The sequence below is a fragment of the Poecilia reticulata genome, chromosome 17 (genome assembly GCF_904066995.2).
Source record: "Poecilia reticulata chromosome 17, P_reticulata-male-v2, whole genome shotgun sequence".
In the NCBI taxonomy this organism is placed as follows: domain Eukaryota; kingdom Metazoa; phylum Chordata; class Actinopteri; order Cyprinodontiformes; family Poeciliidae; genus Poecilia; species Poecilia reticulata.
This window is the reverse complement of record NC_088846.1, coordinates 23,717,481-23,731,459: the sequence shown is the minus strand read 5'-3', so window position 1 is coordinate 23,731,459 and position 13,979 is coordinate 23,717,481. Positions and strand designations below refer to the sequence as shown.

General features: G+C 40.5%; 1 protein-coding gene and 1 long non-coding RNA gene across 6 annotated transcripts in view; one reads left to right on the top strand and one right to left on the bottom strand.

Annotated features, from left to right (window-relative positions):
* Positions 1 to 27: 27 nt before the first annotated feature.
* The window catches only part of mtcl1 (microtubule crosslinking factor 1), a 69,814-nt gene continuing 55,862 nt past the window's right edge, over positions 28 to 13,979 (top strand). For 4 of the 5 annotated variants that reach the window (XM_017310007.2, XM_081598820.1, XM_017310009.2 and 1 more), the window contains exons 1-3: positions 28 to 2,120; positions 7,258 to 7,482; positions 7,925 to 8,083. In XM_017310007.2, the coding sequence (XP_017165496.1) occupies positions 1,338 to 2,120; positions 7,258 to 7,482; positions 7,925 to 8,083 (1,167 nt within the window). In that variant the 5' untranslated portion in view covers positions 28 to 1,337. The remainder of the gene's footprint in view (positions 2,121 to 7,257; positions 7,483 to 7,924; positions 8,084 to 13,979) is intronic. The other variant, XM_017310006.2, reaches the window with a different exon arrangement.
* LOC145548135 (uncharacterized) lies at positions 7,700 to 9,609 on the bottom strand. The gene is made up of 2 exons (XR_014084429.1): positions 8,924 to 9,609; positions 7,700 to 8,568 (listed from the first exon to the last, which is right to left on the bottom strand). It is a non-coding gene; the product is annotated as an uncharacterized LOC145548135 (long non-coding RNA).

Sequence of the window (13,979 nt, the reverse complement as noted above, 5' to 3'; positions counted from 1 at the left end):
ATGCATATTTTTTCATATTTGTTAAAAATGTCACCATGTCGTCACAGTTTGGTAGGAGACAGATAATGGAAAAATCAAGCTCCTCTGTCTTCTCCAAAAGCAAACATCAGAAATACACCATACAGTCAGAAATGACCAATCAGGGCCAGGAGGAGGGTCTTGGCGCTGTCAATTATGCTTGTATTGCACACTACAGATTCTACCCAATAGCAGAATGCTATGCTAGCTAGCATGGCCACCGATCACTGCAGATTCCTGTAAAGGTAAGTTCTTCCTCCGCCACTTGCACATATAGCAGTGAGTGCATGATGTTGATAGACAGCACTAGGACCCGCCTCCCAGCTCTGATTGGTTGTTTCTGATCTTTTCACAGATAATTTGTCTCAATATATGGTAGCGGCTGTACATACTTTTGTAAAAGTGACATGCTGCAGCTTTAATGGATAAGGTTTGTTGTGATGACAAGGCAGCTGTCTGAAAGAGAAGGAACTTCTTAAAGAGACAGACGTCAAATTGGAAAGTCATTTCTTGTCATTTGTTTGATATATACTCTTTTTTTATATAACAATTCAAGGTAAGAGTTACTTCATTATGACATGTCACTGTGTGCCTTTGAAATGCATAACATCGCCCCTACAATGCTATACTTTTTTAGATTTGTACTTGTAAAAGAAAATGACTCATCAAAATGCTTCCACCTAATTTACCACAACTATGCTTTAAGTTTGTAGTGAACATTTTGGTTCGATATTCTGTTCGCCTTTATTGGGCTTTTGCATAAACATTTGTCCCTCTGTGAAAAGGTGTTCAACAGCCTCCAGGACATGCGCAGCAGAGCGTGGCAGACCTGGTCCCACAGAAAACAAGGGGTGTGAAGCAGCAGCGCATGCGCCTCGCAGGAATCCACGGGCGTCGAGCCTCACACCGCAGCGATTGCAGATTTTACGTGTCATTTGTGAAGGAGAGCGACTGGCTGCGGGTCCAGAGCGCATGAAACGGGAATGGAGGAGGAAGCGATCTGACTCCGGCTCACTTCTGTGATTCCCAAGTTGAGTTGAAGCAGCCCGGGCTGCAGATGCAACCTGCCACTAATCCCCTCTCCTTCATTGCAGTGTTTCTTCTGGAGGCTCCACAGGCAGAGGGGACTACAATGATAACCTGGTGAATGTTGCTGGATGGAGTGAAAAGCAGCATCCAGCCCGCCGCAGGATGCGCATCCCCAAACCGACAAGGAAGAAGAAAGCAGAGCAACCTGGCTGCTTCCCTGCAGGCGCACGTCAGAGATTTTCCTCGGTGCCGTGGATTGATCGCTTCCTTCCTGATTATCCTCCTGTATAATGGAGACCTCCAATGGCTCTGACTCCAAACCGCAGAGCCAACAGTTGGAGAAGAAGAGGCTGAACCGAGCGCCTTCCCCGGCGAGACCTTTCCTCAAGGATGTGCACTCCCGCTCCAACAAGCCACCTGCCATCGTGCCCAAATCCCCGAAACTCGCCAAGCAGCAGCAGCAGTCTGCCACGGCGTCCTTAGCCCATCCGAACCGAACCTCCAGGCGCAACACAACCGGGGCCAAAGAGAAACCAACCACGCCAAAAAGTAGCATCAAGTCCCCCGCCGCGAAAAAACCCACGAAGGCGCCGCAGCATGCAGCGGCCAGCAGCACCAAGCCGGACAGCACTAGCAGTCCGATCCGCACCAAAGGCAAGAAGGGCAAACTAGCCGCGGGATCCCCGGGGCCTCTCAGCCATGGGTCCCCTATCAGGGTTCCGACCGGCGCGCAGCTCAGCCGGGTCAGCCAGACGGACAGCAGCTCGGACTTGTCGGACTGCCCGTCTGATCCGCTGTCCGACGAACACAAGCAGGCGCCGGCCGCCAGCGACGCCGAGTCCGGCACCGGCTCCAGCGACCGGGATCAGCCTGTGGGCGATAATCCCGCTGCTCCGGCGCCCACCGGCGCGTCTCCGGCTCAGCCCGCTCCGGGGCCGCAGGGAGAGAGGCAGAAACCGGAGAAACCGTCCACCAGCGCACAATTCAAACCGGCAGGAACCAGCAGGGCTGCAGTCGAGGACGACCTGCTGCGGGAGATAGACGAGCTGAGATCTGAAAACGACTACCTCAAGGTACGGACTGGGTTTGATAAAAGCCTGGACCACCGCTGATAGATGCAGGGGCGCCTCTTGAAAGTTTTATGGTGGTTGGCTAGATGAGGGGCTCTAATTATGTCTGGATGTCAAACCAAAATTCAAAGTAGCAGAATTTTGAGTTTTATTTAGGTGTGGGAGTTGAAACTTATGCTGTGTCCCAGTTACCTCTGAAGTCAGGACTCCAGGTTTAGAGCTGCAGCATTTAACTTATAAAAAAATATATATAGATTTTACACATTTGTCGAAGATGTCACCATGTCATCAAAGTACAATATGACAGATAATCTGTGAAAAGATCAACCTCCTTCACCTGCTCTCTGAGCTACTGTTGCTGTCTGAAGAAATACGCCACTCCCGGTTAAAACCAGCCAATCAGAGCCATGAGGCGGGTCTTATCGCTGTCAATCTCCTCATGTACTCTCTGCTAAATGTGGTAATGACAGAGAAACAGCCTTTTGTCATTGGTGGTCATGCTAACTAGCCAATCACAACACATCAGAGCCAGGAGGCGGGTCTTAGCATTGTCAATCAATGCGCTAATAACAGAGAAACAACTTACTGCTCCAGGAAAACTGTTTATTCCCTGTCATTTGTAGTTAGGCTAACTAGTCTAGGCATTAGTGGCAGACTATGTTATGGTGAACCAGTTGTAGCATGTAGCAGAGAGCAAAACGGAAGAGTTGAGCATGAGAGTGATTGACAGCGCTAAGACCCTCCTCCCGGCTCTGATTGGATGTTTCTGACTGAGTGACGTATGTCTGCAGTTAGAACTGGGAGGAAGCAGAGATTTTTTTCCACATTATCTGTTTTATACTGTCAACATTTTAGGAAATATTTAAAATACATTTTTTTAGAAGTTACATACTGAGTTTCGGATTTTCAACATGGCGGCGCCCATAGACACAGTAGCTTTCATAACCATCATTTTAAGCGAGCATCACTTTTAATTTGTTCAGTTTACAGCTGCAGGTGCTACATGTAACATGTTAATTTTAGACGCATTTTTGCATGTGCGTGTTGTAAAATAAACATGTTTCCACCACATCTTAATACTGTTGATGCAATGAGAGGCCATATTGAAACGCCAAGATGCCCAGTAAATGCCTCACAAGTCGGAGTTGCTCTCACCAGCGGGAAATCCGACTTCGGAGAGCGTTCCAGTTGATTTTTCCAAAAGAGACATTAATTAGCACATCTTAGCAGTTATCCTTATCTCTACTCTTGTGTGTTCAGCCAATCAGCACCAAGGAAAATGGATGCTGCTTCTGGATTGGCTGCTTTGAGTGGGAACATTTCAGCTTCCTAAGCTGCATTTTCTTTTTTTATATTTTAGATTTCCCTGCAAACATTGGACAAATATGCAAATTTTCCACAAGTAATTTGGAGACAGACAAAGCCTCAAATACATGAGGATCAAAAAATCCACCAGTTTCACGTTAGAATGGGAAAATAATGTGCAGTTTATGCATATAATCATAAGACCATCTGACCACGGATGGGGGAATTAGTGGGGGAAGGGTGCAGCAGATTTTTGGGGGTTACCCTGGTCTTCTCCTTTACTGGCTGCCCAAAATAAAAATTCACAGCTGATTGTTATTGATGCCCTTGACTTTTCACCTGCTTTATTATAACCTAATTTTTCATCTATATCTCAAATCTAAACACATTCCCACTGGTTTTCCATCCATCATGTCATCCTGGTAATCTTCTCAGCCATTTCTGCGGATTTGACCTTTATTGATGGGACTTTTATGAGGGGGAGGCTTCATCCTGGTGCTTCCCCATGTTTTTTCTTTTATCATGTTTTTTATTTTGTTTCAGTCAAAGCTAAAGCCCGTTCTGACATAAAGTCTCACGTTTTGCTCAGATTAATGCATCTGTGCCGATGAGAGCCGGTTTGTGCAGGACACAATATTCTCACTGCAAAAACATGAAATTAAGCAAATCTGCAGCTTAGTAAAACATATTTTGCATATTTGTTTTTGTTTGGTGTGTCTTTGTTTTGATGCAAGTAATTGTGGTCTACCGCAAATCTATTAGTAAACTTAAAAGAAGACGAAAACGAACTTCTAAGTATCTTTTCAGCAAGAAATATTAGCTTGATGTAAGTAAATAATTCCTTACTATTGGTGGCAGATTTTCACTTTTAAGAAGAGATTTTTCGATGTTATGAGTGAAATAATTTGCATTGGAACTAGTATTTGTTTAACCAATATTTAGGAATAATTTACTCAAAACAAGCTAATATTTCTTGCTGAAAAGTTACTTGTAAGTAAGTTTTCGTCTTATTTTAAGTGTACTAATAGATTAGAATAGATTCGAAACTAGACCAAATTACTCAGTAAGATTTTGTGCTAATTTTCTATTTCTTTAAAGATTATCTGTAAAAGCTGGGTATTTGACACAGGAAGCATATTTTTAAAACAAACCTTGAATCTAAATTGGACTTTCCGTCTCATTCGCTGCTTTAAAATGTACCTACAAATCGATTAAAAAAGAAAAAAACAAAAAGCAAATGAAGCTTCAGTTTTTCCATTTCGAAGATGAAAAGGTTACATTTGAACACAGATGAAAGTAATATTTCAAACTTGATCACTCGTTTCTGTCTCGATCGGTCGAGACACAGGAGAATTAATCAGCTTTGCTGCCTCTGGCTGTAACGGCTTTATCCCCCAGGACTGGATGACAGTCGGATGTCAGCGTGTGGAGGGGGTGCGTTCAAAGACCCCGGCTGTCGCTGCCTACCAGCTGCGTCTCTGAGGTCCTCTAACCTCCCCCCAAAAAACATGTTTACCTAAATAACCGAGTTTCCCCCACTAAGTAAAGTCTGCAGCTTGGTAGAACAAATTTGTTTTCGTTTGGTGCGACTTTGTTTGGATGCAGCTGGATTTCTGCAACAAGTTCCCCTCGATTGGCTGGTAAATTTATCTTTAGCTGCAAATATATGCAAATGTCTGTGAATTGTCCAATTAACTGGCCTGTCACTTTAATTTTCTCCAGCAGATTCTCGAATATTAACAGTTTAATTAAGAGAGGGTTTTATCGTATTGTTCATCATTTATCGTGATAAATTTTTTATCATCAAAAGAATTTTGATTTATTGTCACAATAAATTTCAATTAATGATGTTTAAAACAGCCAAAACTGTCCAGATTGTAAGTTTTAGTATTTTCTCCACTGTTTGTTCAGTGATCGCATCTTTACTTATCAATAAAAATAAGATTTACTGATACATAATAAATTATGTAATCATATTAAACTGCATTTTAATGCAGTTTGATTATATTTAACTGAATTTAATATCATTAAATCCAGTTACTGTGAGGAATTTAGTGATACAAATCATTATGTGAAAAAAGTAATAGTTTTTGTCACTTTTATTGTTATCAAATATTACCACAAAATATCGCAATAAAACTTTACGTTAATATCACTTATCCCTACTACTTACAAATACTCATTTTACACCAGTTCTACTTTCTAAATAAGAACATATAGAATAAAAACAGTAATAATAAGTAAGAATGTTGGATATGTCAGGGTTAATTATACCAAAACAAAATCTCTGATTTAGTTTCAAAAAGCTGTGAAATATGTTTCGATGTCACTTGTATCGTTTTTTCTACTAGAAACATTATTCTAAAAAAGCACAAAACAATTAATTTAAAATAACATTTCAGATCTTTAGTTTTTAGATTTATTTTGGTAAATTTCCGTTACAAAATAATTAAAATAAAACGCCTTTTTACAAACTAATAATTTACCTAAAAAGCTTTATGAATCCTTAATTTAAAATTTATCGTGACAGGCGTAGTTCTAGTAGCAAATTAAAACCCAGTCAGAAAACCTTCCTGTTCATATTTCATTGAGGAAAAAAAGAACAAAAGGTTCACTTTAAACCTTTTTATTTTGCATATAACCTTTCTAAGCGATCAGAATCACTGTTGGCTGAAGATAAAGTGTCTTTAAAAACAGGACCAAACACTCCTGTAATAAACACCAGAGGTTTTCTTTAAGTGTGCCGCTCTGAACCTGTGCATCGATCGCTTCGACCGTCTGCGAGGTCATCAGCTGCTTCCTGCTCAGATAACACTGGCCTCAGTGCTTTCCCAAATCAGGATGGATTTAGTTTTCTTTAATTGATACGGTTCTCCCTCCTTCATTGTCTGTTCATCACATGTTGGGATCGCTGTCCCCGGGGAAATCTACACAGTAAACAGATCCGGGACAGAAACCGCTGCATGTTGATGAGACGCTTCAACCCAATTATGGATGTTACGTTATCATTACTGGAGCTCCTCCTTAACCATTTGTTACACTGAGAGGTGTGGTGTGGAAGGAAAACTCAGCAAAGTTGGCTGTACCATAAACAAAGGTGATTTATTAGGCCTCCTTCAGCACAGCATAGTTCAGTCACGAGACAAAATGGCAGCTTCCATCTCTCAGCTTTCAGTTTCTCTTTGCTTCAGGCAGCAGTCTCTTTATATACTGTTGTCCCCGCCTTCTCAATTAACTGCCCAGCCAATCAAACTCCAGAAAATATGGCTCCTTCTATATAAGAATTGGGTTTGAGGCGGGCCTCCTCCTTAGTAGATTCCAAGACAATTCCAAACATTTCACAACAAAAGGATCACATACACACATTCTAGAACTTAGATGTTACAGAAAATCTTATTAGCTCCAGCATGTTTGGTCATCTGGTTTTGTATGCACTGTACAATAGCTGCTGGAAAAGAGAAGTGTTTTGTTGTTGACTTGCCATCCAGAAACCACTTGCTGCATTCTTCTTGGTTGTGCAGGAGGCTTTACTAATGCTTTTCAAAGATGTACAGTTGGATAATTGTGCATCTTTTTTCAGCCATTTTCACGTGCAAGTGTACTCGTTGAGTTGGGGCGTGGCCAGCAGCAGCTTATTTGGGTTTAAAGCAGCTCAAAATTTTCAGAACTGAACTAAAATCTCATTTTCTAAGAATAATTTTGTGTAAAAAATGTAATCACGTTTATTCATCGCCCTTGCACCAGAAGCTGTACAAGGTAACAGGTCACCTTTTAATTTGATGACACATTAAGAACCAAAACATTTGCTTGTTTCCTCCGTCTCTGCGTCTCCCAGGATGAAGTGGAGGAGCTGCGAGCGGAGATGGAGGAGGTTCGGGACAGCTACCTGGAGGAGGAGGTCTACCAGGTGCAGGAGCTGCGGCGGGAACTGGACCGGGCCAACAAGAACTGCCGCATCCTGCAGTACCGGCTGAGGAAAGCGGAGCAGAAGAGCCTGCGTGTTGCTCAGACGGGCCATGTGGACGGAGAGCTGCTGCGCAGTCTGGAGCAGGATCTCAAGGTGCTGCTTGTTGGTTCGATTCGTCTGAAATTTCTTTTTGTAAAACCTTCAACATCAAGGAAGGAATACTTCTATGGTTTTTTACTGCAGACAACTCGGGAACAAATTAAAACACCACTTTGAATGATCAGTTTCCCTGATTTTACTCTTTAAAGGTTTATGTTTGAGTAAAATGAACATTGTTCTTTGATTCTATGAACTACTGACAACATGTATCTGAAATTCCAAGCAAAAATTTTTTATTTATTAGCAGAAAATGAGAAATGGTCAAAATAAAAAAGGGTTGAGGTTAGTCAGTTGGAAGACTTTTTTTTTTTTTATCATTTCTCTTCCTCTGCTCTACTTTGTGTTCAAGTAAAAGACGTTAAAGTACTGAAGTCTGAAAAAGAATTACAGATGAGTCGTCAAAAATATTAATCTTGTGCAACCAAACGGTCCTCAGGTTGCTAAAGACGTGTCGGTGCGTCTGCACAACGAGCTGGAGAACACGGAGGACAAGCGCAGCCGAGCGGAGGACGAGAACGAGACGCTCAGGCAGAAGATCATCGAGGTGGAGATCTCCAAGCAGGCGCTGCACAACGAGCTGGAGAGGATCAAAGAGGTGAGGCAGCGGCGAGTCGTTAGCATCTGTGAGCGTCCGTTAGCATCTGTGAGCGTCCGTTAGCATCTGTGAGCGTCAGTTAGCATCTGTGAGCGTCCGTTAGCATCTGTGAGCGTCAGTTAGCATCTGTTAGCGTCCGTTAGCATCTGTGAGCGTCAGTTAGCATCTGTGAGCGTCAGTTAGCATCTGTGAGCGTCCGTTAGCATCTGTGAGCGTCCGTTAGCATCTGTGAGCGTCCGTTAGCATCTGTGAGGGTCCGTTAGCATCAGTGAGCGTCAGTTAGCATCTGTGAGCGTCCGTTAGCATCTGTGAGCGTCAGTTAGCATCTGTGAGGGTCCGTTAGCATCTGTGAGCGTCAGTTAGCATCTGTGAGCGTCCGTTAGCATCTGTGAGGGTCCGTTAGCATCTGTGAGCGGCCGTTAGCATCTGTTAGCGTCCGTTAACGGCCATTAGCAGAGGAACGCCAGAGGCTGAATTCGATGAAACTTGTTGGATCACAGAGAGAAAACTTATCAGTTAGATCACAGCTGTGTTCGTCGGACAGCGGCTCGGCCGTTTGCCATAGATATTACAAGATTTGTCAAACCTGTTTAAATAACTAAAGTTACACTCCAGGTATATTTTTGATGAGTGAATAACACTATAACGTGATGTAAAGCTCAAAAGACAATTTTACTGCCTCTTCAAAAATGTGGAATATTCCTAATTGGCATCTCAACATTCACCAGTAGTATCACAGTTACATGTTTTCCTGATTTTTGCAGCGATGTTTTGCTGCTGTGTTGCCCAAAGAAAGAAGGAGGAAGTTTTTACTTTGGCAATTGTGAAGTAAAGTCTCACCAGTAATCAGATGAGCTGAGATTATTCTCAGAGCCGCTCAGGTCGGACTGCTTAACTCATTGATTCTGACAGCAGCAGGTTAGCCACCGTCTGCCAGCCCAGAGGAAGTAGGCCAATCCCAGACACACCGAGCAGTTTGGTGATTCCCAAACTCCGTCTTTATCTGACTGCTATGGAGCTTGGCTTCAAATCTACATTTCCAAAAACGGAATAGCCAAAGTTAAAGCTGGTGTTTTGGTCTAAACTAGCCCTTTTTTAATTATTTTTTTAGCACAATTTTGATTACAGAGACTTCAGAAATAATTTCATTTGTTGTTTTGTTTGATTATTTTGGGTATTTAAAATGTCTTCCAGCTCCAGTGTTAAATATTGATCAGAATTTAAAGTTCATTTATTTTTGAGAATGTGTTCTTTCATTATTGCATTGCTTGAAAACAACAATATTATCATTTATCGCAATAACTTTTGGGACAATTTATCGTTCAACAAATTTCTTGCATACATGCACGAGCAGCAGATGACATGCAGAGCGTCTCGTTGAGAGAAAGGAAAGGGGAGGAGATGAGTCGAAGGGCTGCTGCTCAAAATGATTGCAGATTTTTTTTTCTCTTCCCCCGTGGTTCGTCCCAGAAAAATACGCTTCCATTTCTGGGTGTTTTTTTTTAATTATTATTATTATTTGATGAAACGCCCCCACCATGTCTTTAAATAACGGCACCATCCACATTTCTTCAGACATGTTTTTTTCACTTGGAGGGAGCCTGTTGAAGTTTTAATGAACAGAGTAATTATTTCAATGCTACTGTTTGAGACTTGCAAAAACAAGCTAATTGGGGATCAGATGTAAAAACCGGAGGTATAACTCAGCTGCTTGACTCACATTCTCAGACATAAGAGAAGGAAGTTGAGCTTTACTGATAAGAACGTCGCCTGACTGGAAGGAGAAGACGCTCCTGATTTACTGCTTTAAACCACACCTTGTAAATCATAGCTGAGGAACAAAAAAGAAAAATGTCCTGTTTTAAAACTGCGTGTTTTAAAGTACCTTGAACTACCTTGTTGCTGTAAACAATCTTCTTATTATGTTTTACTTCTGTTTGCTAAATTCTAAAAATGTTGTTGGGTCTCCTGTAGCAGTCACTCTCACAACAAATCTGAAGAATCCTCTGACTGAAGACTGCATGACAGTATCATGACTGTTGTCATGCTAGCAGCCTGATTTCTCAGCAACGTGTCCTGGATGAAAACATTAGCTGTTAGCAAGCACTACTAATCTTTAAATCTCTGGCTGCGATTCAAACGTGCACAGGTTTTACACACATTTGTAATGTGCGCAAAACTTTGTCAATATCCTGCTAATATTAAATAACACAATTGACATGACGTCGGCTCCAACCCCATTCGGATGTAGAGCAGACCTCCGACAAAACAGTGTTCTAATGGCAGAGGTAGCAGAACTCAATGCGTTACCCGAGATAGTTTTGAGTCATTTTTGCCTCATCAGCCAACAGTAAAGCAAGAAAATTCTCCATTGAGTCCTACGTCAGGTCTGTAAGGTTATTACTGGAAAACAGCAGCAAAATCAGTGTTAAAACCCAAGAGGAAAATTTGTGAGGTGTTACATAGTTTCATTTGATGTGAGTGTGAACGCTGTGACTGATGCATTTTGCATGTACAAAGCGGGTGAATAATGACTTAAACAATACCAGCTTGTGAAAATCTGCCTTCAGAAAAATGCTTAAAAATAAACATTAGCATAAAAAGCTGCTTAAATGTAAATACTGCAGTTACTGCAGCACTTGTTTTCATGCTGCCATAGAGCTAACATTGGAATTTACACACTGGAGCAGCGCTGCGCCCCACGCTAACTAACTGCATCTTAACACCTAAAATAAAAGGATTTATGTTGGACTACCTAGTGGATGAAAGAAAATTTTGCCAAAGCAACTCAAGTCTGTTTTTGAATAATTTAAAAATAATTAATTATGATGTTAATAATGAACTAATTTCAAGTCTTTATTCTTTTATTTTGCTTCTATGAACAATAGAATTAATATTTTTCTATTATAGCCCTAAAACATCAGCCAGTCACATTTACAGACAGCGCCACCTTCAGTGTAGGAGGACCAAAGACAATGAGTTAAGAGACTAATATTGTAATTTCAGGTTCTGTATGTTGAGATGTTGTGTTATTGCGACTTCTAGTTATTTGGTCTGTGAGTGTTTGTTAAATGGTGTAAGTGGTCTGAAAAAGTTTGAGAAACTGATTTAAAGCCAGTCTGGTTGACAGGATCTGCTGCTGCTTTTCATAAAACCAGCCAGGAAGCGATCTGAGTTGTTTTTTGTTTTTAATGAAGAGCGGCCCTCTGATGTGCGTATTGAAATGAGACGAATGAAATGTCTGCTGCACGCAGAGCGTCAGGTGATTTATTGTGCGTTCCCACTCTGCTGTGATAAATTCATCTTTCATGAAAGATGGATGCTTGGCCTCTGTGCGGTTCTGTTCCTGCTCACTGACTTCCAGGTATTCCTCCTGGCACATTTCCTCTTCCTCCTGTCGCCGCAACACTCCGTAAATTGGGGATGTAATTTACGCCACGCTCTGCTTATGCTCTTTATTTAAACCATCAGTGCGTTTAGGCGCTGCTCTTTATGAGGGATCTCTCTTACATGTGGTGAATTGTGACCTTTCAGGCAGTCAGATGTGGCTCATTTGTTCAGTTAAATAGATTTTAGTTCAATCATTTTTGCAGCTTAAGCTTGTAAATGATTACATTGAAAAATGGTCACTTCTTGCTTGCTAGAAGGATCATTTATTTTAAAATTATTTGCTATTGCTGCCACCTATATTTTACAATTAATAGAAAAAATATAAAACGTCTAACCATCCACTTTTTTCAGTGGAGGGAAAATTGAAAAATATCAGTATTTTGTTGTTACAACATTTTATACAACCTCCTTTCACAAATTAAAAGTGTTACTTTATAACATTTCACTAGCCGTGTTGTTGCGGTTCATCCTGAACGAGAACTGGTTAAAATGAACTGATTCATGTTCACAGTTTACCATGAACTTAAATTAGCTCTTGTTCATTTAACATATTTTAACTAAAATAAAGTTTATATATATAGTCCATTCTCCTGTTGTCTTTTCTCACACAAACTGTGCTTTATAATGACCTAATTATCAGAATTGATATTTTAATTAATGTTTTTTAATGTAATTAGTGTCAGAAAACACATTGAGTCTGAAATCAAGCCTTACTTTATACTATTTTGTAATTACCTTAAATTGGTATAAAAACAACAATATTATTATTTATCTGGGATAATTTATAATTTTGCATAAATTATCGTGACAGACCTTCGTATTAGGTTTTTTTTTCTTCACATGTTCGCTCTCAGAGTTGCCAGTTTCAATAATCTCAGTCGGTTTATTGCTCACTGACTGAGGAACAACGGCAGCATGAATTATGAGCTTTTGTTTTATCACACCTAGAAATTTTTAATCCAACAGGAAATCCTCCATTATTGAGTCTTTTCTAGGTGCGTTTTGCACCTAAAACAAACGGAAGCGTGTTCACATTTTAATAAGTCACGGTGTCTGAGCGACAGTGACTTGTCTTCATCTCTCTGTTGTATTTCCCGTTCTTCTGCTTCCCTGCTGTAGTAATATAAAGGAATCTCATTGACCTACTTAATATCCTGTCTGACTCCACCAGCAGGAAGGGGAGCGTTCACGAGGAGAGGAGAAATCTGCTGCAGTGACATACATCCATATGAAACACATCACCATGTAGCTGCTGTGCAGATCGCTGAAAACCCCCAAATTTACCATCTGTGGAACAAAGAAAAGAGTTTAGAGACGTTTTCCTGCACAATATGCTGCAGAATTCAAGTCCTTTTAAATCGTCTCTCATATTCCTCTGCAGGTAAACTTTGGGTTGCGTAGAGAAAATGGGGCAACCATCAATTGAGTGAAACCTTGGGGAGTTTGTCGTTTTCCTTTGAAGTTTAAAACCCATGAAAGGTTGAATTTGTCATCCGCGCAGACAGGATTTTCTGAAAATGTTTTGCAAGTGATATAATTTACTGAAGCATCAAAGCTGCCACTCGGTAAATGAGAGCGCGGTTGTACGAACGTCAGAGTGCCTCTTAAAACGTCTTCAGACGAATCGAGGCTTTTCAAAACAGCATCAAAAGATTATTTGTTGTGATCTGCAGAGATCTTAAGGTTCTGCTTGTTTTTTCTGTTAATTCAAGCATCATCTACATCAGATCAATGATGGAAATATAAATTTGATTTGACTTTTTGGCTAAGAGCAGCAGAATTAAGATCAAATACATATATTTTTAACGTTCATTTATTTTTTTTGAAAAAGCTGAGAACTCAGTTAATGATTAGTGTTGATTTTATGTTTCGACCATCAAACTTAGTCATAAGTGCACAACAAACTACAAACCCGAGACTGAAATAGTGATGCATCTGCAGATCAGCACAGGTTAAAGGTGAAGGGCAGGACATGTAGGTTCACACAAAGATAAAAGTATTAAAATGTAAAAAACAAAAACCTAACAGTAAGATACTATACAGGAAAGGCAAGAATAGAGCATAAAATCTACAATTATCAAAAATTATTCCTCATTTCTGTTCATCTGAGTTGAATAATAATAAAAATAGAGGAAGGATCTGCTTTAACACATTTTTGTGCACTTAGGATGCAGCAGTTTGTCAGTAACATGTTTTCTACTTCATTTGGAGGAAACAATGCTGCTACAGCTAGCTAAGCTAACTTTTTGTAAGCTGCACATAGCCTTCAAAATAAGACATAACATAAAGCTAAAAAAAAGTAGATTTTTACGTAATACCTCTCTGTTTTAAGAAAACAATAGAAAGCCACTTTTAGTGGCTTCGTTTTCTAGCTGTAAGACATATTTACCCATTAAATCATAAGAAGCAAAATACAAATCAACAGAATTTGTAGGGTTTGTTTTCCATGTAGAACAGAAGCCACATCTGTGACAGATGGATATTCATATATATTTCCCTCCTACAA